This window comes from Prunus dulcis, chromosome 1, assembly GCF_902201215.1.
Source record: "Prunus dulcis chromosome 1, ALMONDv2, whole genome shotgun sequence".
In the NCBI taxonomy this organism is placed as follows: Eukaryota; Viridiplantae; Streptophyta; class Magnoliopsida; order Rosales; family Rosaceae; genus Prunus; species Prunus dulcis.
This window is the reverse complement of record NC_047650.1, coordinates 5,049,387-5,074,269: the sequence shown is the minus strand read 5'-3', so window position 1 is coordinate 5,074,269 and position 24,883 is coordinate 5,049,387. Positions and strand designations below refer to the sequence as shown.

At 38.1% G+C, this 24,883-nt stretch overlaps 4 protein-coding genes across 7 annotated transcripts; all 4 read right to left on the bottom strand.

Moving 5' to 3' along the window:
- Nucleotides 1–838: 838 nt before the first annotated feature.
- Nucleotides 839–1,567, bottom strand: LOC117627232. Its single transcript, XM_034359241.1, has 2 exons — nt 1,048–1,567; nt 839–963 (listed from the first exon to the last, which is right to left on the bottom strand). Exons 1-2 carry the CDS (start codon nt 1,565–1,567, stop codon nt 902–904), a joined length of 582 nt encoding a protein of 193 aa, XP_034215132.1. The 3' UTR covers nt 839–901.
- A 1,258-nt stretch (nt 1,568–2,825) lies between these two features.
- Nucleotides 2,826–18,986, bottom strand: LOC117629387 (probable RNA helicase SDE3). 3 transcript variants are annotated; one of them, XM_034361968.1, is made up of 4 exons: nt 17,915–18,916; nt 4,661–4,770; nt 3,991–4,182; nt 2,826–3,906 (listed from the first exon to the last, which is right to left on the bottom strand). In XM_034361968.1, exons 1-4 carry the CDS (start codon nt 18,747–18,749, stop codon nt 2,977–2,979), a joined length of 2,067 nt encoding a protein of 688 aa, XP_034217859.1. In that variant the 5' UTR covers nt 18,750–18,916; the 3' UTR covers nt 2,826–2,976. The 3 variants fall into 3 exon arrangements, with proteins under 3 accessions (XP_034217859.1, XP_034217849.1, XP_034217866.1); XM_034361958.1 differs by lacking the exons at nt 2,826–3,906; nt 3,991–4,182; nt 4,661–4,770 and adding exons at nt 15,844–17,064; nt 17,145–17,336; nt 18,945–18,986 and having other exon boundaries at nt 17,805–18,762; XM_034361975.1 differs by lacking the exons at nt 2,826–3,906; nt 3,991–4,182; nt 4,661–4,770 and adding exons at nt 15,844–16,675; nt 16,727–17,064; nt 17,145–17,336 and having other exon boundaries at nt 17,805–18,901.
- Nucleotides 10,875–14,388, bottom strand: LOC117629374 (probable RNA helicase SDE3). Of its 2 annotated transcripts, none has more exons than XM_034361938.1 (4): nt 14,185–14,388; nt 12,819–13,839; nt 12,140–12,331; nt 10,875–12,055 (listed from the first exon to the last, which is right to left on the bottom strand). In XM_034361938.1, the coding sequence occupies exons 2-4, from the start codon at nt 13,821–13,823 to the stop codon at nt 11,132–11,134; spliced, it is 2,121 nt and encodes a 706-aa protein (XP_034217829.1). In that variant the 5' UTR covers nt 13,824–13,839; nt 14,185–14,388; the 3' UTR covers nt 10,875–11,131. The 2 variants fall into 2 exon arrangements, with proteins under 2 accessions (XP_034217829.1, XP_034217838.1); XM_034361947.1 differs by lacking the exon at nt 14,185–14,388 and adding an exon at nt 14,078–14,112.
- A 2,603-nt stretch (nt 18,987–21,589) lies between the features above and the next one.
- On the bottom strand, nt 21,590–24,824 carry LOC117627152 (probable RNA helicase SDE3). Its single transcript, XM_034359119.1, has 6 exons — nt 24,744–24,824; nt 24,628–24,654; nt 23,605–24,453; nt 22,890–23,081; nt 22,472–22,809; nt 21,590–22,420 (listed from the first exon to the last, which is right to left on the bottom strand). The coding sequence occupies exons 1-6, from the start codon at nt 24,822–24,824 to the stop codon at nt 21,829–21,831; spliced, it is 2,079 nt and encodes a 692-aa protein (XP_034215010.1). The 3' UTR covers nt 21,590–21,828.
- Nucleotides 24,825–24,883: the final 59 nt, after the last annotated feature.

Genomic DNA, 24,883 nt, shown 5'->3' with positions numbered 1-24,883 from the left:
TGGCTATACTATTTTTTAAAAACTAAAAAATACCCGAGTATAGTCGCGCGGCTATACTATTTAGTATTAAAAAAAAAGGGACCCACTTGTCAAAACAGTTTAGCCGATTGGCTATACTATTTTTTAAAAAGAAATACCGTAGTATGGCCGCCTGGCTATATGTAAAAAAAAGAGAAAAAAAAACCTGTAGTATAGCCGCGCGGCTATATGATGTTAGTGGAAAAATAGACCCTCCTAGCGCTTAGGTGCCCACGTGTCAAAACAAGTATAGCCGCCCGGCGATACTAATTTTTGGAAAACAATTATCGTAGTAAAGCCGAACGACTATACCAATTTTTATAAAAAAGACCTGAGTATAGCGGAGCGGCTATACGATTTTAGAAAATGCGCGAGATCATAGCCGCTCGGCGATACTATTTAGGGGTGGTTGCGGTTCGGTAACCGCGAATTTTTACTCAAACCGCAAACCGACCGACTATTTGCGGTTTGGTGATTTTTGAAACCGCAAACCGACCGCATTTTTGCGGTTTACCGCAATGCGGTAACCGCAAAATGCGGTCGGTTACCGCGAATTTGCGGTTTAAAACCGCAAATTCTCAAGCATTCACAAAAATATAAATTTACAACCTAAATAAATAAATACACAACCTCAATTTCTCAAGCATATATAAATTCACAATCGATTCCAATTCTCAAGCATTCACAACCTAAGAAAATTAAAGTTACAATTCCAAACATTCCAATTAAAGTTAAACTTCTCAAGCATTCCAATTCCAAATCCTTTAAAGTTACAAACCAAAAGCAAAATGAATTAAAGTTACAACCAAAAAGAAAAATCCAATTCAAAGTTAATTAAAGTTACAAACTAAAAGGAAAAATGCAATACACCAATGTTACAAACTCAAGTGTTGGTGGTGAGTGGATTTGAAGAACCCCTTTGTGTTGTTTGAGCACCAATGCTATCTACAAATAAAACAACATAGTTTAGTACATTTTATTATAAGAAGAAGCATAAATAACATTAGCATAAATAAACTAATTACTTACAAGTTGTCATATCTTCCATTTCCTTGTAGAATTCAACCTCATCATCCGTTGGTTCTTTGTAAAAGGAAAATTCGTCCGCTCTAAGCCAATCACTAGTACACACTAATGCCTCTACCATTTTAGGATGCAAAGAGCTTCTAAAAGGATCCACAATCCTCTTGCCTAGGCTAAAAGCATTTTCACTAGCAACCGTAGAACTTGGAATTGCAAAGATATCCTTGGCAACTTGTGAAAGAATAGGATATCTTGTTTGGTTCCCTTTCCACCAATTCAAGAGATTGAATTGTTTACTCAAGGGGCTCTCAAAAGGATCCGTCAAGTACTTATCCACTTCATTGAGATCGAGAGAGAGAGGAAGAGATGAGTTCGATTCGGGTCTGTGAGAGAGAACCCGATTTTGAGAGTTGAGAGAGAGAGAGAGAGAGAGAGAGAGAGAGACGAATGGGAATAAGAGAGTTGAGAGAGAGTTGAGAGAGAGACGAATGGGAATCAGGAGAAGAAACAGATTCCAGGTTTTCATCTCACGGCTACAGAGAGAGAAGAGAAGGGTTTACAATTTTACTTAATTATTCATAGAGTATAGCCGTGCGGCTATACTTTGCGATTTGCGGTAACCGCAAATTTTGAAAATCAAATACCGCAACCGCAACCGCAAATGCGGTTCGGTTCTTAATACCGCTATTGCGGTTCGGTTTACCGCGATTGCGGTTTTATTGCGGTAAAATATCGGTTGGTTTTTGCGGTTTTTCGGTTTAAAATGCCACCCCTAATACTATTTAGTTAAAAAAGGGGACCCACGTGTGAAAACAGTATAGCCACTAGGCTAGACTATTTAAAAGGGAAGAAGCGAACTTTTGAGAGTTCTTAAAGGGCCAACACATCACTTCCTGTAGAGGCTACTTATAAGAAAATGTTCCAAATGGATCCCTAGCATAAAATTCTGCACTTTAGAAAGATCAAACTGGAGGCTGGAGAATTGCTGCTAAAGATATCAACCCAGATAGTGACTTTAGAAATTTAAAAGCAAACAGTCAAATGGTTCATGCAATTATGCAAAGAGTTTTAAGCTTAATCCAAAAGCCTGCAGGTGTTGCTGAGTGTTGCTCTTGCTACAAGTCCAATTGTGTGATAAGCATTGGATTCAGGGTTCTATATGGCCTTGATTTGAAGAGTCTCTCGAAGATGGACCTAGTTGTATTGACGGATTCTCTCTAGTAGAAAGATGATACACAAGTCAACGGGTCCAGTTAAGTGGAAAATGACCTTAATTTGCAGACGTTCAAGCCCCATGACATCATAGTAGTGTGTGTGAGGAACCCCCTCTCCTTGTATTTTAGACTATTGCTTGTATTTAAATTTTTTTTTTTTTTAAAAAAAAACCTCCTTTAAGTGCATGAAAATCGTGGATTTAACATGCAGGTTGCCTGTGGAAAGAAAATCATGTCAGACGAAGCTGGGAGAATCTTCCAAACAAAATTGAAGCATCAAGTTGTCTCCTACAGCTTGAGAGCAGATGGTTATTTTTTTAATATTTAGTTTATGTGAATTGTTTTTATGTTTGCTGTATATATATTTGAAACATAATCTTTATCTGCAGAAATGTTTATTTATGGCCCTTCAGCTTGAAAACTCTCTTCCCCAAAATTTGCACTTTAGAGAGTTAAAACTGAGGCTGGAGAATTGCTGTCAATCCAGATATTGACTTTAAGAAAAGAGAAAGAAGGAACTTTGGGTAACAATCCAGTTACTGAGAATTGCTTTGCATTATTTACAGTGTTTTTGCAATTAAAAACCATGACATCGAAGAATATATATGGTTGTAAGGTTAATGCATGGGAAATCATCTGCAGAACATAAAGACGCGCACACAAGTATGACATAATGTATACATTCCAAAGCACCTGTAGATGTTGCTGAGTGTGGCTCTTGCTACTGGTCCAATTGTGTGATTAGCATTGGATTGAGGCTTCTATATGGCCTTGACTTGAAAAGTCTCTCGAAGTATGAAATCTTCAGTCCCTGTTGTCTTGCCATGTCTGCTCGAACCCAACGTGAATTATCTCCTGGTTGACCAGTGACTATAACAGTAGTACTTTTTTCTACAAAATTAGTTAAGGCCACTGCTGTTTCCGGCTCAATGGCAGATGAAGCATCCACCAGAAAAATATGACTAAAATGTCCAGAAGTTAGGCCTTTATCATGTAGCCGAAAGCTACTCATGAGAGTCGAGAAAATCACCCTGAATTTTTTAAGCTTCTCAGTTGGAGGACAAGAGAAATAAGGGTCTTCGTAAAGGCATGATGGGAGGATGTCATCAGGCACCTCATCTTTCTCACGGAATGCAGCGTTGGCTCGAAACATATCTGACTCTGGAATCACTTTCAACAAGCTGCTCATAATCCCATCACAACAGCGGTTACTAGGAGCACATATCAGCATCCTATTTTTGAGTGAGGTTTGACATAACTGGTGCACTGCTTCACAAACTACCTCTCCAGTTCTCGACGGCCTAAAAACGTTCCTTTCAACACAAAGCTGGCCAGCCACCAAGTAAGGTGGTGAGCCCTGAATGCTTAAAATTTGACGAACAGCAGATAATTGTTTGGCGTCAAGTTTGTGACGGCCAGACAGCAGCGCTGGTGCAGTGGGAATGCTCGTACAGGAAACACAATCGGGAAAGAGGAAGTTCTGAAACAAAGTATCTGATGCTGTTTGAACTGCTTGGTGAGCTCTTTTCAAACATACTCTATTGAATGAGAAGCTGACATCATATTTTTGGGTCGAATCATGATAATCATAAAATTCATCTTCAAATTCCACTAATACAAGATTGCTCCTAATAATGCGATGTATAATACCCTGCATAACATGTAATAAGATAATGATAATGCGGATAGTTTTAAGAAATTGCTCAGCAAATGTTAATGAATGTTCAGAGTTTACCTGAAACTGCTCAGCATTTGTACCTGATGGCCGTACATGGACTAAGTCCCTCGACAAAAGGAATGGCCGATTTTCAGGAACAGAATCAATCTCAAATTCTACGAAGGTTTTCTCTTCCTTGTCTTTATATTTATAAACTGCTGCTTCATGCAACTTCAGTGTCACATTCTTCATTTTGAAACCAGCCCATTTCTGGTTTAAATAACACCAAAGTTTTTTTTTTTAATTTCTTTCAAAGTCAGCATGAAAAATCATACAAAATTGAGAAAAGAAGAATGTTATTGTACCACAGCCTTCTACATTCCATCATTCATCATACGACAGCTCTTAAGATACTGAAATGCACAATGCAAAGGCATGTACATGAAACTCAATCATTTCAAAACAATAGCCAGTCACTGATGCAAACAAAGAAGTATCAAGTATATAAACAGAATCTTTGTGTATAGAAAAGTGATTACTAATACGAAATAAGCTATATATTTGCTAACCATTCAAAACTGTGCTATATACTCAATATTGAAATCAGATATTATCGTCAAATCTTGCGAAAATGGAAACTTAGAGAAGTGCTTTATACACATATTTATATAATTGGTTTGATATATGTCATATTTTCTTAACTACTTAAGAAGAAAAGGCATTACAAATGAGCAAGATTCTTGCATACCTCATGGTAGAACTCTTCGGCATATAACAGAGCAGCAAAGTAATCCTTATATGTCGTGGGAGACAGAGGCTGTTTAAGAACTTTAGGCACAATGTCATTCTTGATCAAATCTTTGATATCCTCAGGAATCGTGAATATAGGCACAATATCAACACATACATAATTTTTCTCCCCCTTTTCATTTATTACATTTGAGGAGGCTAGGGATAGAACTTGCTTAAAGATTGGAGGGAACTCAGTGGAAGGCACAGGCAGTCCCGAGGATGGAGAAGGTTTTGGAGATGTTGAAGGATTTGGTGATGATGAATGTGATTTTGATGAAGCCTGAGGTGGTTTAGAGGAGGATGTAGACAGTTTAGATGAAGATGGATTAACAAAAGCTGATTGAGGCAGCTTAGATGAAGATGATGGGGGCTCAGGGAATGTTGATTGAGGCAGCTTAGATGAAGAAGATGGTTGTGTTTTAGATAAAGATGTTGGGAATTTAGGAGATGGAGAAGATGTACTGATATAAGAAGATTGCTGATTTGAAGAAGATGGAGATGGTTTTGAAGAAGATGTTGGGGGTTTTGTGGATAATGAATGTGGCTCAGATGAAGCCGGAGACGAAGAGGCCTGAAGTGGCTTAGAGGAGTAAGTAGATAGTTGAGGAGAAAACGGAGATGATGAGGATGAAGGTGTTGGGGGTTGAAGGGATGATGAAGATGGACTAACAAAGGGTGATGGGGGTAGCTTAGATGAAGATGTTGCGAATTTAGGAGATGACGAAGATGAATGGAGCGAAGAAGATTGCGGTTGTCTACCCAATGTCGGAGGTGTAGGGGAAGATGAAGGTGGATTAGAGGGAGACAGGACTGGTTTAGATGGAGTTGATGGGGGTTCAGATGAATGTGGCAAGCGGTTTCTGTTGCAAGTATCACGATCCTGTGATTCGGGTTGGAAGGGAAGCCATTTCAAGAGTTCGCGAAAAAATGACATGATTTTCCTCTTTCTGTGAACAAAACAAAGAAACCAAACGACCATTTGAGAACTATGATTACTCCTATTGCAGGGTCTAAAGTATGAGACTCATTCAAATCTATCAAACATGCAGAGCAACAAGTTCAAACCGAGCAGAGGAATAATTACATAAATGAAAATATTAATTCAAAGATTGAAAATAAATAGTTGTGATGTGATGGGATTACAAAGATCATCTGTTCTATGAGTTAGAATGTCACATGCAAAATGGATTGAGAAAGAGCAAGTTTACCGAATGCACCGCACGCAGCACCTGAGCTTGTTGCTGCTGAGTGTCTTGTTGGTTTTGGACCTGAGCTTGTTAAAAAGACTCCAAGTTTGAAGATTCTACCGTAATAACAACGCAGCTGTCCAGTGGTCGTCATTCCATTCATCCGGTCCCACCACAAACCAGGCCTTGCCAAGTCAGCAAAAAGGGCCCACCTAGATAAGGATCAACCGATCAAGAAGGGCATTAAACTAAGTAATTAAAAATTAAACAAACTATTTTGTTATAAAATAAAATAATCAAAGAGTATGAGAAGTACCACTGTATATTGGGATAATAAACGTGTCAAGAATGCTCAATTCAAACCTGACTCATTTAATAAACGTGTCGTGTGAAACATATTATTAAACAGATTACCTGTTAATAACCTGTTTAACAAATTATTAGGATTGCTAACTATATTTGATTTTTTATCATAATTTAACCAAAAAAGGAATTCTTATCATAATCAAATAGGAATGTTTTCTAAAGCCTTGCAATAAATTGACTTCAATTGATGACATGCCTCTAGTTTATATTCTCTCCCCTCTCATATTTCTTCTCAATCTCATCTTCACTCTCATTCTCATTTCCATTCTCCCTCTTTTCCCTCTATACTCTAGAATAAAACATGATATGAAACCATTTATATAAATATGTTTGTAAAGCACTTCTCTAAGTTTCAGTTTTTGGAAGATATGACGATAATATCTGATTTGATTGTTTTAAACATTGATTATACAGCACAGTTTTGAATGGTTAGCAAAACATAGCTTATTTCATATTAGTAATCACTTTTCTCTACACAAATATTCCGTTAATTATACTTGGTACTTCTTTGTATGCATTGAAACCAATGCACACTAAAACTGGTTATTGTTTTGAAATCATGGAGTTTCATGTACATGCCTTTGCAACTAAATATTGTGGTATGAATGATGGAATGTAGAATGTTGTGGTAGAACATTCTTCTTTTCTTAATTTTGTATGATTTTTCTTGCTGACTTTGAAAGAAATATAATTAAAAAAAACCTGTGGTTGTTATTTGAAACCAGAAATGGGCAGATTTCAATATGAAGAATGTGACACTGAAATATTCTCTCCCCTCTCAAATGGACAGTATTGTTACATTTGGTAACATAATTTGGGCTGTTTTTGAGCCTTCAATCAGATCTGCAGGACCTGATATGGTTGTTACTTTTGCTTTTGTAAGCATCAATTTTGAGAAATACTTTCGATCTCGAAGGATTGCATGAGTAGTCGTACTATCTGCGAGACAAATATCTTTGCCATAGCCTTTGTTTTGAGAGCACCCATAATTTACATCCATGCCTCCAAATAAATAAAATAAGCTGAATCAATAAACAAGAAAATATTGCCACTTTTATTGGATTGAAACGAAAATTAAACAACACTTCAGATAATACAAATAGTACATTAAGAAATTTAATCTAATTCGAACCCATAAGCTTCATTCCCTCTTTCAGTAACAAAATCAGAAACATCCAGATGCGTCTTGTCTAGCTGACGTGATATTTCTGATGGGCCATCTGTGGCTGGCGGATCTAGTATAGCATGATCAATGTAATTTGTCTCCACTTTCTTGTTCTTAAGTGAAGCTTGATAGAGATCAGCCAAATGCTTGGGCATACGACATGCACGCGCCCAATGTCCCTTTGCACTACATCTGTGACAAGTGCTTTCAACATGTCTATGCACATGACTCGTCTGTGTCTTTCCCTATTTACGGGATGCATTTTTGCCATTCGTGGATGGATTGCTCCTTGGACCTAAACCATTTGAACGAGCACCACGATCTTTTCTGCTTCCTTGCCAGCGGCCACGCTTGCCCCCTCACCCACGTCTGTGGATACTGCCATGAGATGAAGTGGCATTCACTTCCTGAGATGCAACATTTATTTCAGGAAGTGGTGCTGAGCTCGTTGGGCGAGATTTGTGATTCTTTAATAAGAGCTTATTATTCTGCTAAGCTAACAAGAGGCAAGATACAAGTTCCGAGTACTTCTTGAAACCACTATATCTATATTGCTGTTGTAGGAGGACATTTGAAGTATGAAAAGTACTCATAGTTTTTTTCAAGCATATCTTCCTTAGATATACTTTCACCACATAGCCTCATCAAGGAGGTAATTTTTTGCATAGCAGAGTTGTACTCGGACACTGTCTTGAAATCTTGAAATCTCAAGTGAGTCCATTCGTATCTAGCTCTTGGGAGGGTCACCATCATCTGGTAATCGTATCTTTCACCTAGAGCTTTCCATAGAACCAACGGTTCATCAACCACCACATATTCGCTTTTTAGCGCTTCATGGATGTGCCGGAGAAGAAAAATCATGGCCTTTGCATTTTCTTCAGGTGAAGCATCATTCCCATCTACAATTGTTTGCCCAAGGCCATTGGCGTGTAGGTGGATTTTGGCATCCAGGACCTATGATAAATAGTTGTCCCCAGAAATGTCCAAGGTAGCAAACTCTAGTTTTGCCAAATTTGCCATCCGAAACTTTAGGCTCAGGATCCGAGACATTAAGCCACTTATTAATAGGAACTTCAGGCCCTCATTATTCAGGCATATTAATTAATGATAAAAATAAAGTGCTATGAATTTGCTAGTATGGACGATAAACCCGCACCATACCTTAAATGAAAGTAAATGTGCGGTAAAGTAAATTGCTTGTTGTATGGAAGTTAATCTCGCATCATACCTTAAATAAAATTAAATGTGCGGTAAAGTAAATTCATAAAGTAAATTGCTTGCTGTATAGACGTTAATCCCGCATGCACCATACCTTAAATAAAATTAAATGTACGGTAAAGTAAATTCATAAAGTATGGGGGTTAATTCCACATCATACTTTAAGTAAAAGTAAATGTGCAATAAAGTAAACATGCTGGTATGGGCACTAATTCTACTCCATACTTTAAACGAAAAGTAAATACAGTTATGTGGACAATAAACCCACGCCACACTTTTAAATAAATATTGCTGTATGGGTAATAAACCTACTCCATACCATAAATAAAATGAATGTAGGGATAAAACCACCACTAAAAATATAGGAAGTGCACAACATATTATATATTGTGGGCAATATAACTACGCCACTATTCAAAATATAATAGATGGGTTTTAAGATCACACCATCATTTTATTACGATAATTTGTGTTACAATGCGATGGGTAATAAAAATTACACCACCATAAAATAACAGGACGGGGTATAAAACCGCACAATTCCAAATTACGTTACAAAGAAGTAAATTAAACAAGCATGGATGAAACAACATAAAAATTGTGAGAAAACAAAAAAAAAAAAAAGTTTGCATATCATCGTAGTAGTAAAGTGAGAGGAGACAGAGAAATAACCACGTAGTGTTGAGCTGGGAAAAATTTAGAAATAAAAAGGAGAGACTATCGTGCTGATAACGTGTTATAAAATAAAACAATCATAGAGTATGAGAAGTACCACTGTATATCGGGAGTGAAATTATATTTGCTTTTATGGTGTTTACACTGACATGATTTCTTCTCAGACAAAATTCTGACACTTAGATTTCTCACTCTCTCTTCTTTCCTCTTTCTCACTCTCTCTTCTTTCCTCTCACTTTCTATTCTTTCTCTTCTCTTCTCCATTCATGTGTATTGACAAGTAGAAATTATGCCTATTTATAGGCAAAGCAAATAGAAATTATGCCTATATATAGGCAAAGCAAATAGCATACAAGTGAGACATAATGATGCTTCTATCCAAACATCATAATTTTACCTTTTGACTAATAACCCATTGTCTTCATTTGGACTTCATCTCTTACTTTATAACATATTTAACATTTTAAAACAAGTCCGAGACAGACATATTAGCCACATTCTCTGACTTTGTTGTTTACAATTGAAAAACCCCATGTTTTTCAGTTTTTGTTTTCACTTTAGTAATGGGTCGTGTCACATTTGGGTTCGTATTATGTAGAAATAATAAACGTGTCAAGAATGCTTAAATCAAACCTGACTCATTTAATAAACGTGTTGTGTGAAACATATTATTAAATAGATTACCTGTTAATAACCTGTTTAACAAATTCTGAGGATTGCTAACTATATTTGATTTTTTATCATAATTTAACCAAAAAAGGAATTCTTATCATAATCAAATAGGAATGTTTTCTAAAGCATTGCAATAAATTGACTTCAACTGATGACATGCCTCTAGTTTATATTCTCTCCCCTCTCATATTTCTTCTCAATCCCATCTTCACTTTCATTCTCACTTCCATTCTCCCTCTTTTCCCTCTATACTCTAGAATAAAACATGAAAACTAAAAACTAAAATTGAAATGGTTATCAAACGGGGACTTAGGTAACCACCTACTTCTTTCTAAGGCCAAACGGCTTAGCTGATGGATGGGCTGCACGGATTCAATCTTTGGGATCATTGATCATAGAGCTGAATCACTTTTGTGATACTTCAATTAGTTTAGTGTTTGAATAAGGAAATTGTGAATTTAACATGCATGCAGGTTGCCTGTGGAAAGAAAAGCATATTAGATGAAGCTGAGAGAATCCTGCCAGCAACATTGAGGCCGTTGTCTCCTACACCATGGGAGTAGATGGTTTTTTTGTTTTTGTTTTGTTTTGTTTTGTTTTTGAAAGTACTGTTTTTCAAGCGTGAACAGGTGATGTGTTGTTGACCAACATAGTACATGCACTGTCAGACAGAGTCACAAAGGTTGAATCTTCTTTGGTCTTTTTTTGTTTAGCGAAGTTCAACAGGAAGAAGACTTAAGAAAAAACTGTGGATGGCATGGAAAATGATCACCCTGAAGGATTTGTTTTCTGTTTTTGTTTTAAGAAAAAACTTTGGCTTATAATTCACTTACAGTGATTTTTCCAGCAGCAAGTTAAGAAACAAAATTTGATTGAGATAGATAGAGGATCTGGAAATGCAGGATGATGAGGTAAGGTAACCGAGGAGGGTGGTTAATAATCTGACAAGAAAACAGTCACAATTAAAAGCAATCACCACACTTTACAGAAGGCTACTTACAACAAAACAGTCACCCTAATATCTTAGGTTGTGGCTTATGAACCAAGAAATTTAAACAGCAAACAGGCAAATGTTTCGTGCAATTATGCAAAGGGTTTTAAGCTTAATGCAAAAGCCTGTAGGTGTTGCTGATTCTGGCTCGTGCTATTGGTCCAAATGTGTGATAAGCATTGGATTGAGGCTTCTATATGGCCTTGACTTGAAAAGTCTCTCGAAGTATGAAATCTTCAGCCCCCTTTCCCTTGCCATGTCTGCGCGAACCCAACGCGAACGATCTCCTGGTTGACCAGTGACTATAACAGTAGTACTTTTTTCTGCAAAATTAGTTAAGGCCACTGCTGTTTCCGGCTCAATGGCAGATGAAGCATCCACCAGAAAAATATGACTAAAATGTCCAGCGGTTAGGCCTTTATCATGCAGCCGAAAGCTACTTATGTAAGTCGAGAAAATCACCCTAAATTCTCGGAGTTCCTCTGTTGGAGGACAAGAGAAATAAGTCTCTCGGAGTTCCTCTGTTGGAGGACAAGAGAAATAAGTCTCTTTGTAACGGCATGATGGGAGGATGTCATCAGGCACCTCATGTTTCTCGCGAAATGCAGCATTGGCTCGAAACATATCTGTCTCTGGAATCACTTTCAACAAGCTTCTCATAATCTCATCACAACAGCGGTTACTAGGAGCACATATAAGAAACTTATTCTCTGGTGAGGTTTGACATAACTGGCGTACTGCTTCAGTAACAACCCCTCGAGTTGTCGAGCCAGCTACTAGGTAAGGCGGTGAGCCCCGAATGCTTAAAATACGACGAACTGCAGATAACTTATCCGGATGGGTAGAAAGCAGCGCTGGTGCAGTGGGGATGCTCGTACGAGAAACACAATCGGGAAAGAGGAAGTTCTTAAATAAAGCATCTGATGCAGTTTGAACTGCTTTGTGAGCTCTTTTCAAACAGACTCTATTGAATGAGAAGCTCACATCATATTTTTGGGTTGAATCATGATGAGCATAAAATTCATCTTCAAATTCCACTAATACAAGACTGCTCCTAATAATGCGGTATATAATGCCCTGCATAACATGCAATAAGATAATTATAATGCAGATAGTTTTAAGAAATTGCTCAGCATATGTCAATGGATGTTCAGAGTTTACCTGAAATTGGTCAACATTCGTACCCGATGGTCGTACATAGACTATATCCCTTGACAAAAGGAATGGCCTCTTTTCAGGAACAGAATCAATCTCAAATTCTATGAAGGTTTTCTCTTCCTTCTCTAGATATTTATAAACTGCTGCTTCATGCAACTTCAGTGTCACATTCTTCATATTGAAATCTGCCCATTTCTGGTTTCAAATAACAACCACAGGTTTTTTTTAATTATATTTCTTTCAAAGTCAGCAAGAAAAATCATACAAAATTAAGAAAAGAAGAATGTTCTACCACAACATTCTACATTCCATCATTCATACCACAATATTTAGTTGCAAAGGCATGTACATGAAACTCCACGATTTCAAAACAATAACCAGTTTTAGTGTGCATTGGTTTCAATGCATACAAAGAAGAACCAAGTATAATTAACAGAATATTTGTGTAGAGAAAAGTGATTACTAATATGAAATAAGCTATGTTTTGCTAACCATTCAAAACTGTGCTGTATAATCAATGTTTAAACCAATCAAATCAGATATTATCGTCATATCTTCCAAAAACTGAAACTTAGAGAAGTGCTTTACAAACATATTTATATAAATGGTTTCGTATCTGTCATAATTTTCTTAACTAACTACTGAAGAAAATGCACTACAAATGGGCAAGATTCTTGCATACCTCATGGTAGAACTCTTCAGCATATAACAGAGCGGCAAAGTAATCCTTATATGTTGCGGGAGACAGGGGCTGGTTTAGAACATTGGGCACAATGTCATTCTTGATCAAATCTTTGATATCCTCCGGAATCAGAAATATAGGTAATGGATCCTTTTCGACCCACACATAATTTTTCTTCACCTTTTGATTTATTACACTCGGGCAGGCGGGGGATAGAACTTGCTTGAAGATTGGAGGGAGCTTAGTGGAAGACACCAGCGATCCTGAGGATGGAGATGGTTTTGAAGATGTTGGAGGATTTGGTGATGATGAATGTGATTTTGATGAAGCCTGAGGTGGTTTAGAGGAGGCTGTAGACAGTTTAGGAGGAGATGGTCTAGATGAAGGTGTTTGGAATTGAAGGGATGGTGAAGATGTACTAATAAGAGTGGATTGGGGCAGCTTAGATGAAGATGTTGGGGGTTTAGGTAATGCTGAAGGCTGATCAACAGAAGAAGATTCTTGTGATTTAAATACAATTGTTAGGAATTCACGAGTAAATGAAGATGCATTGACAGAGGATTGTAGTGGTTTATATGAAGATGGATTAACAAAAGTTGATTGAGGCGGCTTAGATGAAGATGATGGGGGCTCAGGGAATGTTGAATATGGATAAAAAGAAGAAGATGGTTGTGTTTTAGATAAAGATGTTGGGAAATTAGGAGATGGAGAAGATGATTGCTGCGGTTTCGATGAAGATGTTGGAGGCTTAGGGGATGATGAAGAAGAACTAAAAGGAGATTTAGGTGCTTGAGGTGGAGGTGATGGGGGTTTATAGTTATACAAGGCTGGAGATTGATTAGTAGAAGTCAGCGGTGGCGAGTAGTTTCTACGGGGAGTTCGATATTCATAATCATTATGATGGAAACTGGTTTGTCTGGGAATTTGATTGTAAGAACCATGATAATTCTCATGCTCATCTTCACAACAAAGAAGGCATTTCAAGACTTCAAGAAAAATTGACATGCTGGCCCTCCAGTCTCTGATCAAAACACACAAGTCAACACAACCATTTGAGAGTTATTAGACCTATTATAAGGTCTCTAAAATATCATTCAAATCTACCAATAACGTAAGCTTAGTTAAGATTTATGGTGAAAAATATGCAGATTGAAGCAGATGATTATAATTTAGACATAAACAAATAATAATTCGAAGATGCAAAATATACAGTTGAGCTGCAATGTTACAGGCAAATGAATCGAAAAGAGGAAGTTTACCAAAATGTTACATACAAAGATGTATATGATCCAACAGAACTGAGAAACCAACAAGGAAAAAGAAACACAGAAAAAGCCAAAAAAGAAGAAGAAAAAAAAACACTCACCAGAGTCAACGAGCCAACGACTGAAGAGCGCTTTGCTGCTAAGCAAGCCAATAGCAATATTATTATATTGCCAACACAGTACATGCACAGTCACACAGAGCCACAAAGGTTGAAGCTGCTTTATACTCCTCCTTTTTCCTTTTGGTATTTGTTTTTTCAAAGAAGAATTGTGGGATGTTGGTGAGATTTTAACTTCCCATCTCAATATAGCAGGCCCAACCATTACTACTAGGAAAAAAGTAAGCGGGATCTCCTACATTTTGGTCTCATCCGATTCTACATCTACTCAGTTATAAGAGAGACTCAACAAGTGACATAGTTCAACCGCCTCACCCTCTCTGAGACTTCAAAATCAATTTTCTAGGTACCCAAATCCATTCCCGCATCATCAAGTTGATATTTACCGGGGACATTTTTTTAATTGAATATTCGATCGAAATGTACTCAAAATGTGGGCTTGTGGGTGATGGGTTTAGAGTGTTTGATGAAATGCCTGACAGAAACCTTGTCACTTGGACTTTGATGATCTCGGCTGCTGTCCAAGATGGTCAATTTGAATGGGGATTGGAAATTAATTTGGGATTAATAAGAAGTGGGTTGAGGCCGAATGAATTCACTATTGTCGGTGTTCTCAAGGGGTGTGCAGAGTGTGCTAGTACCATACTAAAGCATATGAATTTGGCACGAGTGTTCATTGTTTTGCTTGGAAAGTTGGTATTGAACAGAATTTCTAATATGGGTGGTTCTATTTTGAACGTGTAGCTGGAGGATATTGAATCGGCTAAAGGGGTGATTGAATCTATGTTAAATCTTGATGCTGCTGGTTGGGATACTATGATTGGAGGGTATGCTCAATGCGGCTATGGCCTTGGAGCCTTGAGGCCTTGGAGCCTCGAGGCCTTGAAGCCTTGAAGCCTTGAAGCCTTGAAGGAATGCCTTATACTCCTTGGCCTACTATATTGAGGTCCTTGCTTGGTGGTTGTCGGATACATGGGAACATAGAGTTGGGAGAATGGACTGCAGAGAAGTTAGTTCCAGAAAATGATGTACCTTATGTACTATTGTCAAAGGTTTACTCTGAAGGAGGTAGTTGGGAAGATGCTACAAAGATAAGGAGGGAAATGATAGAAGGAGGTGTGCCAAAAAATACTGGATATAGTTGGATCGAGGTATGGCGAGAAACCAATTGGACAGAAATGTGGAACCGGGACATGAAAAATGGTAAGTTTGTTCACATTTTGAAGATTTTAGTCGACTAATGCAACAAAATGTGAATGGCACAGAACAATTAGCATGGTCTGTAGGAAGGAGTAAGGATATATATCATTAGTTGTTTTGCAACCTCTTTTTGTCCTTAATATTGCAGTTCTTGGCAACGAGTGATGAAGCAGAACTTGATGGTCCTCATCCCACTTCAGGTCTAAGCACTAAAAGAGCAGTAGCAAAAGCAAACGACCAACCAACAAGTACATGTAAGAAGTTGGGGACTGGCCGAACTAAGTTAACAGGAGGAACCAACAACGCAAAGATTGCACCTGAAAATCCTTATGCTCCTTTGCTATCAGCCAAATGTTACTAATGCAATCAATCTGGTCATGGTTCTAATGTGTTAAGAAACAAAATTGATTCAGATAGAAGAGGATCTGAACATGCAGGAGGTTGAGGTAAGGTAGCCTAGGAGGGCGATTAATAATTTGACAAGAAAACAGTCACAAATAAAAACAATCACCACACTTTGCAGAAGGCTACTTACAACAAAACAGTCACCCTAATATCTTTAGGTTGTGGCTTATGAACCAAGAAATTTAAACAGCAAACAGTCAAATGTTTCGTGCAATTATGCAAAGGGTTTTAAGCTTAATGCAAAAGCCTGTAGGTGTTGCTGAGTGTGGCTCTTGCTACTGGTCCAATTGTGTGATCAGCATTGGATTGAGACTTCTATATGGCCTTTGACTTGAAAAGTCTCTCGAAGTATGAAATCTTCAGTCCCCTTCGCCTTGCCATGTCTGCGCGAACCCAACGTGAATTATCTCCTGGTTGACCAGTGACTATAACAGTGGTACTTTTTTCTGCAAAATTAGTTAAGGCCACTGCTGTTTCCGGCTCAATGGCAGATGAAGCATCCACCAGAAAAATATGACTAAAATGTCCAGAAGTTAGGCCTTTATCATGTAGCCGAAAGCTACTCATGAGAGTCGAGAAAATCACCCTGAATTTTTTAAGCTTCTCAGTTGGAGGACAAGAGAAATAAGGGTCTTCATAAAGGCATGATGGGAGGATGTCATCAGGCACCTCATCTTTCTCACGGAATGCAGCGTTGGCTCGAAACATATCTGACTCTGGAATCACTTTCAACAAGCTTCTCATAATCCCATCACAACAGCGGTTACTAGGAGCACATATCAGAATCCTATTTTTGAGTGAGGTTTGACATAACTGGTGCACTGCTTCACAAACAACTGCTCCAGTTCTCGACGGCCTAAAAACGTTCCTTTCAACGCAAAGCTGGCCAGCCACCAAGTAACGTGGTGAGCCCTTAATCCTTTCAACACAAAGCTGGCCAGCCACCAAGTAAGGTGGTGAGCCCTTAATGCTTAAAATTTGACGAACAGCAGATAATTGTTTGGCGTCAAGTTTGTGATGGCCAGACAGCAGCGCTGGTGCGATGGGAATGCTCGTACGGGAAACACCATCAGGAAAGAGGAAGTTCTGAAACAAAGTATCCGATGCTGTTTGAACTGCTTGGTGAGCTCTTTTCAAACATACTCGATTGAATGAGAAGCTGACATCATATTTTTGGGTCGAATAATGATAATCATAAAATTCATCTTCAAATTCCACTAATACAAGATTGCTCCTAATAATGCGATTTATAATGCCCTGCATAAGATGTAATAAGATAATTATAATGCGGATAGTTTTAAGAAATTGCCATATGTTAATGGATGTTCAGAGTTTACCTGAAACCGCTCAGCATTTGTACCTGATGGCCTCACATAGACTAAGTCCCTCGACAAAAGGAATGGCCGATTTTCAGGAACAGAATCAATCATAAATTCTACGAAGGTTTTCTCTTCCTTGTCTAGATTTTTGTAAACTGATGCTTTTTGCAACTTCAGTGTCACATTCTTCATATTGAAATCAGCCCATTTCTGGTTCAAATAACAGCAAAGGTTTTTTTTTTAAATTTCTTTCAAAGTAACACAGCATTCTACATTCAATCATTCATACCACAGCTCTTAAGATATTCTTTTTGTCTCTTTGGATCAGTATTTAGATTTGTCTTTTGGCAAAGGCATGTACATGAAACTCAAATCATTTTAAAACAATAGCCAGTCACCAATGCAAACAAAGAAGTATCACGTATAATTAACCATTCAAATCTTTGTACAGAGAAAAATGATTACTAATATGAAATAAGCTATGTTTTGCTAATCATTCAAAACTGTGCTACATAATCAACATTGAAATCACATATTATCGTCAAATCTTCCAAAAATTGAAACTTAGAGAAGGGCTTTACACACATATTTATATAAATGGTGTGATATCTGTCATAATTTTCTTCACTATCTTGTTAAGAAGAAAAGGCATTACAAATGGGCAAGATTCTTGCATACCTCATGGTAGAACTCTTCAGCGTATAACAGAGCAGCAAAGTAATCCTTATATGTCGTGGGAGACAGAGGCTGTTTAAGAACTTTAGGCACAATGTCATTCTTGATCAAATCTTTGAAATCCTCAGGAATCGTGAATATAGGTAACGAACCCTTTTCAACCGATACATAACTTTTCTTCCCCTTTTCATTTATTACATCTGAGGAGGCTGGGGATAGAACTTGCTTAAAGATTGGAGGGAGCGTAGTGGGAGACGCTGGCGGTCCCGAGGATGGTGATGGTTTTGAAGATGTTGGAGGATTTGGCGATGATGAATGTGATTTTGATGAAGCCTGAGGTGGTTTAGAGGAGGATGTAGACAGTATAGGAGGAGATGGTCTATATGAAGGTGTTCGGAGTTGAAGGAATGGTGAAGATGGACTAACAAGAGTGGATTGGGGCAGCTTAGATGAAGATGTCGGGGGTTTAGGCAATGCTGAACGCTGATCAACAGAAGAAGATTGTTGTAATTTAGATACAGATGTTGGGAATTCAAGAATAAATGGAGATGCATTGGAAGAAGATGGATTAACAAAAGTTGATTGAGGCAGCTTAGATGAAGATGTTGGGGGCTTAGGGAATGTTGAAGAAGAAGAAGATGTTGGGAATTTAGGAGATGGAGAAGATGTACTGATATAAGAAGATTGCAGCGGTTTCGATGAAGATGTCGGAGGCTTAGGGGATGATGAAGATGAACTAAAGGGAGATTTGACTGGTTGAGATGGAGGTGATGGGGCTTTATAGTTATAGAAGGCTGGAGATTGATTAGTAGAAGTCAAGGGTGGGGAGCGGTTTCTATCGGAAATTTTAGAATCATAAGTTTGTCTGGGAATTTGATTATAATCATAATTCTCACGCTCATCTTCAATACAAAAGAGGCATTTCAAAACTTCAAGAAAAATTGACATGGTGTCCCTCTTTCTGTGATCAAAACACACAAGTCAAGCAACCAGTTGAGATACGAAAGACAAAGATCATCTGAGTTACAATGATACATACAAATGAATTGAAAAGAGGAGCTGAAGCTGAAGAAATGAAAAGCCAACATGAGAAAGGAAACATACAAAAAGAAAAAGAAAAAGAATATTAAAAAAAGCACTCACCAGAGTCACCTGCCTGCCTTAATGAGTGAGTATTGTTGACGAACCAACGACTGAAGAGGTCTTTGCTATTAAGGAAGGAACATAGTACATGCACAGTCACACAGAGTCCCAAAGGTTGAAGCTACTTTAGTCCTTTTCCTTTTTCCTTTTCCTTTTTTTTTTTTTTTTTTGGGGTCAAACAATGATTTGACATTGGTGAGATTCAAACTTTCCATTGAAAATTATAAACGATACTTCCTCTACCAACTCTTGGTACATCTTATATGTGTAAGCTGATCATGGTGATCAGTTTCTCATGTGGTAGACTTATCTTGTATTTTGTAGCTTGTAATTAGGGCTCTTTGTAAACAACTCTTTCATCTCATGCATTATTCTATATGACACAATTACTACTACACTGGCTTCTACTCTTTTATTCTAGCTAAATAGGGAAGTCTAGAGGAAAGTCTTGATGAGTGAGACCGTCATCACCTGTCCGAGCCCTCCCACAAAAAAACGTTGTATTTTTGTGAGGGTGACCAGACGGGTGACGTGGTTCAACCATCTCACCCAAGACCTTGTCTAATTTAGGACACCAAATTACACTCCCACTCCTACCTTGGCTCTCGCCACATCAACAAAAGGGACCCGCCCAGCTAAAGTGTTTTTCTCTATTAGTGGAGAGTGAATCCCGGCCCCCCACCCCCCATCGAGTAAAGACTTAAACATTAAAACTTGAAGAAACAATATGACTCGCCAAATCATCACCCTGGAAATGGGTTTACATTTTATTAAGGATTTATTTTATAAAAAAAGTTTGGTAAGTGTCTCAAATTCTCATTTTAGTACAATTGTCCCAATAGTTTCTAACCTAATTTCTGTTTGTTTATAGTCAAATTTGTGTTTTCTAACAAAATTTGATTTTGCACATATTTGACACAATAAATTAATTTATGAGCTAAATGGTGACGGGAAAAAAACCGCAATATTAAACACTGTTTTACCATCAAAACAACAGAAATCAGATTCTCATGAAGAAAAAAAAGTATTTTCTCAGCGATCAAACAATCGATCATACCCTAAACCCAGAAGCTGCTACTCAAAATCTGCAGCCTGCAATGCAATGGGCCAATGGCCAGTCGTTGTGGGATCCACTTTGAAGCTTTTCTTTTTCACCACTCAAGGTCTATCATGAAGAATGAGAAGCTTAGGTGGTGTAGGACTTACTCTTACTTCAAGGCTTAGAGGCTTTATTCTTTCAACAACCAAACCCAGAGCCTTCCATGCAATCTCCAAAGACCAACTCCAACTCTACACTTCCAAATCCTGCTCTTCATGCTCTAATCTCTTGGTAGGTAAAGACCCAACTTCCATTGTCGCTGCTCTTTCCCTCTCTGAGACTTCGAAGTCATGTTTCCTTGGTACCCAAATCCATTCCTATATCATCAAGTTGGGATTTACTGATGACATTTTTTTGTTGAATAATTTGATCAAAATGTACTCAAAATGTGGGATTGTGGGCGATGGATTTAGGGTGTTTGATAAAATGCCTGACAGAAACCTTGTCACTTGGACTTTGATGATCTCGGCTGCCGTCCAGGATGGTCAATTTGAATGGGGCTTGGAGATTTATTTGGGATTAATAAGAAGTGCGTTAAGTCCGAATGAATTCACCATTGGCAGTATTCTCAAGGGGTGTGCAGAGTGTTCTAGTACCAAAGCATATGAATTTGGCATGAGTGTTCATTGTTTTGCTTTGAAACTTGGTATTGAACAGCATTTCTATATGGGTGGTTCTATTTTGAACATGTAGCTGGAGGATATTGAATCGGCTAAAGAGGTGATTGAATCTATGTTAAATCTTGATACTGCTGGTTGGAATACTATGATTGGAGGGTATGCTCAATGCGGCTGTGGCCTTGGAGCCTTGAGGCCTTGAAGGAATGCCTTATACTCCTTGGCCTACTATATTGAGGTCCTTGCTTAGTGGTTGTCGGATACATGGGAACATAGAGTTGGGAGAATGGACTGGAAAGAATTTAGTTCCAGAAAATGATGTATCCTATGTACGATTGTCAAAGGTTTACTCTGAAGGAGGTAGTTGGGAAGATGCTACAAAGATAAGGAGGGAAATGATAGAAGGAGGTGTGCCAAAAAATACTGGATATAGTTGGATCGAGGGCGAGAAACCAATTGGACAGAAATGTGGAACCGGGCCATGAAAAATGGTAAGTTTGTTCACATTTTGAAGATTTTAGTCGACTAATGCAGCAAAATGTAAATGGCACAGAACAATTAGCATGGTCTGTAGGAAGGAGTAAGGATATATATCATTAGTTGTTTTGCAACCTCTTTTTGTCCTTTATATTGCAGTTCTTGGCAATGAGTGATGAAGCAGAACTTGATGGTCCTCATCCCACTTCAGGTCTAAGCACTAAAAGAGCAGTAGCAAAAGCAAACCACCAACCAACAAGTACATGTAAGAAGTCGGGGACTGGTCGAACTAAGTTAACAGGAGGAACCAACAACGCAAAGTTTGCACCTGAAAATCCTTATGCTCCTCTGCTATCAGCCAAATGTTACTGATGTAATCAATCTGGTCATGGTTCTAATGTGTTAAGAAACAAAATTGATTCAGATAGAAGAGGATCTGAACATGCAGGAGGTTGAGGTAAGGTAGCCTAGGAGGGCGATTAATAATTTGACAAGAAAACAGTCACAAATAAAAACAATCACCACACTTTGCAGAAGGCTACTTACAACAAAACAGTCACCCTAATATCTTTAGGTTGTGGCTTATGAACCAAGAAATTTAAACAGCAAACAGTCAAATATTTCGTGCAATTATGCAAAGCGTTTTAAGCTTAATGCAAAAGTCTGTAGGTGTTGCTGAGTGTGGCTCTTGCTACTGGTCCAATTGTGTGATCAGCATTGGATTGAGGCTTCTATATGGCCTTGACTTGAAAAGTCTCTCGAAGTACGAAATCTTCAGTCCCTTTTGCCTTGCCATGTCTGCGCGAACCCAACGTTTATTATCTCCTGGTTGACCAGTGACTATAACAGTAGTACTTTTTTCTGCAAAATTAGTTAAGGCCACTGCTGTTTCCGGCTCAGTGGCAGATGAAGCATCCACCAGAAAAATATGACTAAAATGTCCAGAAGTTAGGCCTTTATCATGTAGCCGAAAGCTACTCATGAGAGTCGAGAAAATCACCCTGAATTTTTTAAGCTTCTCAGTTGGAGGACAAGAGAAATAAGGGTCTTCATAAAGGCATGATGGGAGGATGTCATCAGGCACCTCATCTTTCTCACGGAATGCAGCGTTGGCTCGAAACATATCTGACTCTGGAATCACTTTCAACAAGCTTCTCATAATCCCATCACAACAGCGGTTACTAGGAGCACATATCAGAATCCTATTTTTGAGTGAGGTTTGACATAACTGGTGCACTGCTTCACAAACAACTGCTCCAGTTCTCGACGGCCTAAAAACGTTCCTTTCAACGCAAAGCTGGCCAGCCACCAAGTAACGTGGTGAGCCCTTAATCCTTTCAACACAAAGCTGGCCAGCCACCAAGTAAGGTGGTGAGCCCTTAATGCTTAAAATTTGACGAACAGCAGATAATTGTTTGGCGTCAAGTTTGTGATGGCCAGACAGCAGCGCTGGTGCGATGGGAATGCTCGTACGGGAAACACCATCAGGAAAGAGGAAGTTCTGAAACAAAGTATCCGATGCTGTTTGAACTGCTTGGTGAGCTCTTTTCAAACATACTCGATTGAATGAGAAGCTGACATCATATTTTTGGGTCGAATAATGATAATCATAAAATTCATCTTCAAATTCCACTAATACAAGATTGCTCCTAATAATGCGATTTATAATGCCCTGCATAAGATGTAATAAGATAATTATAATGCGGATAGTTTTAAGAAATTGCCATATGTTAATGGATGTTCAGAGTTTACCTGAAACCGCTCAGCATTTGTACCTGATGGCCTCACATAGACTAAGTCCCTCGACAAAAGGAATGGCCGATTTTCAGGAACAGAATCAATCATAAATTCTACGAAGGTTTTCTCTTCCTTGTCTAGATTTTTGTAAACTGATGCTTTTTGCAACTTCAGTGTCACATTCTTCATATTGAAATCAGCCCATTTCTGGTTCAAATAACAGCAAAAGTTTTCTTATTTCTTTCAAAGTAAGCATGAAAAATCATACAAAATTTAGAAAAGAAGAATGTTGTACCACAGCATTCTACATTCCATCATTCATACAAAGTTTTCTTAAGACATTCTTTTTGTCCTTTTGGATCAGTATTTAGATTTGTCTTTTTGCATCAAAATTTAGTTGCAAAGGCATGTACATGAAACTCAAATCATTTTAAGACAAAAGCCAGTCACCAATGCAAACAAAGAAGTATCAAGTATAATTAACCATTCAAATCTTTGTACAGAGAAAAATGATTACTAATATGAAATAAGCTATGTTTTGCTAATCATTCAAAACTGTGCTATATAATCAACATTGAAATAATATATTATCGTCAAATCTTCCGAAAATTGAAACTTAGAGAAGTGCTTTACACGCATATTTATATAAATGGGATGATATCTGTCATAATTTTCTTCACTATCTTGTTAAGAAGAAAAGGCATTACAAATGGGCAAGATTCTTGCATACCTCATGGTAGAACTCTTCAGCGTATAACAGAGCAGCAAAGTAATCCTTATATGTCGTGGAAGACAGAGGCTGTTTAAGAACTTTAGGCACAATGTCATTCTTGATCAAATCTTTGAAATCCTCAGGAATCGTGAATATAGGTAATGAACCCTTTTCAACCACCGATACATAATTTTTCTTCCCCTTTTCAGTTATTACATCTGAGGAGGCTGGGGATAGAACTTGCTTAAAGATTGGAGGGAGCGTAGTGGAAGACGCTGGCCGTCCCGAGGGTGGAGATGGTTTTGAAGATGTTGGAGGATTTGGTGATGATGAATGTGATTTTGATGAAGCCTGAGGTGGTTTAGAGGAGGATGTAGACAGTTTCGGAGGATGTGGTCTAGATGAAGGTGTTTGGAGTTGAAGGGATGGTGAAGATGGACTAATAAGAGTGGATTGGGGCAGCTTAGATGAAGATGTTGGGGGTTTAGGCAATGCTGAACGCTGATCAACAGAAGAAGATTGTTGTAATTTAGATACAGATGTTGGGAATTCAAGAACAAATGGAGATGCATTGGAAGAAGATGGATTAACAAAAGTTGATTGAGGCAGTTTAGATGAAGATGTTGGGGGCTTAGGGAATGTTGAAGAAGAAGATGTTGGGAATTCAGGAGATGGAGAAGATGTACTGATATAAGAAGATTGCAGCGGTTTCAATGAAGATGTCGGAGGCTTAGGGGATGATGAAGATGAACTAAAGGGAGATTTGACTGGTTGAGATGGAGGTGATGGGGCTTTATAGTTATAGAAGGCTGGAGATTGATTAGTAGAAGTCAAGGGTGGCGAGCGGTTTCTATCGGAAAAGTTTGTCTGGGAATTTGATTATAATCATAATTCTCACGCTCATCTTCAATACAAAAGAGGCATTTCAAAACTTCAAGAAAAATTGACATGGTGTCCCTCTTTCTGTGATCAAAACACACAAGTCAAGCAACCAGTTGAGATACCAAAGACAAAGATCATCTGAGTTACAATGTTACATACAAATGAATTGAAAAGTGGAAGCTGAAGCTGAAGAAATAAAAAGCCAACATGAAAAAGGAAACATACAAAAAGAAAAAGAAAAAGAGTATAAAAAAAAAAGCACCGACCAGAGTCACCTGCCTGCCTTGATGAGTCAGTGTTGTTGACGAACCAACGACTGAAGAGGTCTTTGCTATTAAGGAAGGAACATAGTACATGCAGAGTCACACAGAGTCCCAAAGGTTGAAGCTACTTTAGTCCTTTTACTTTTTTTTTC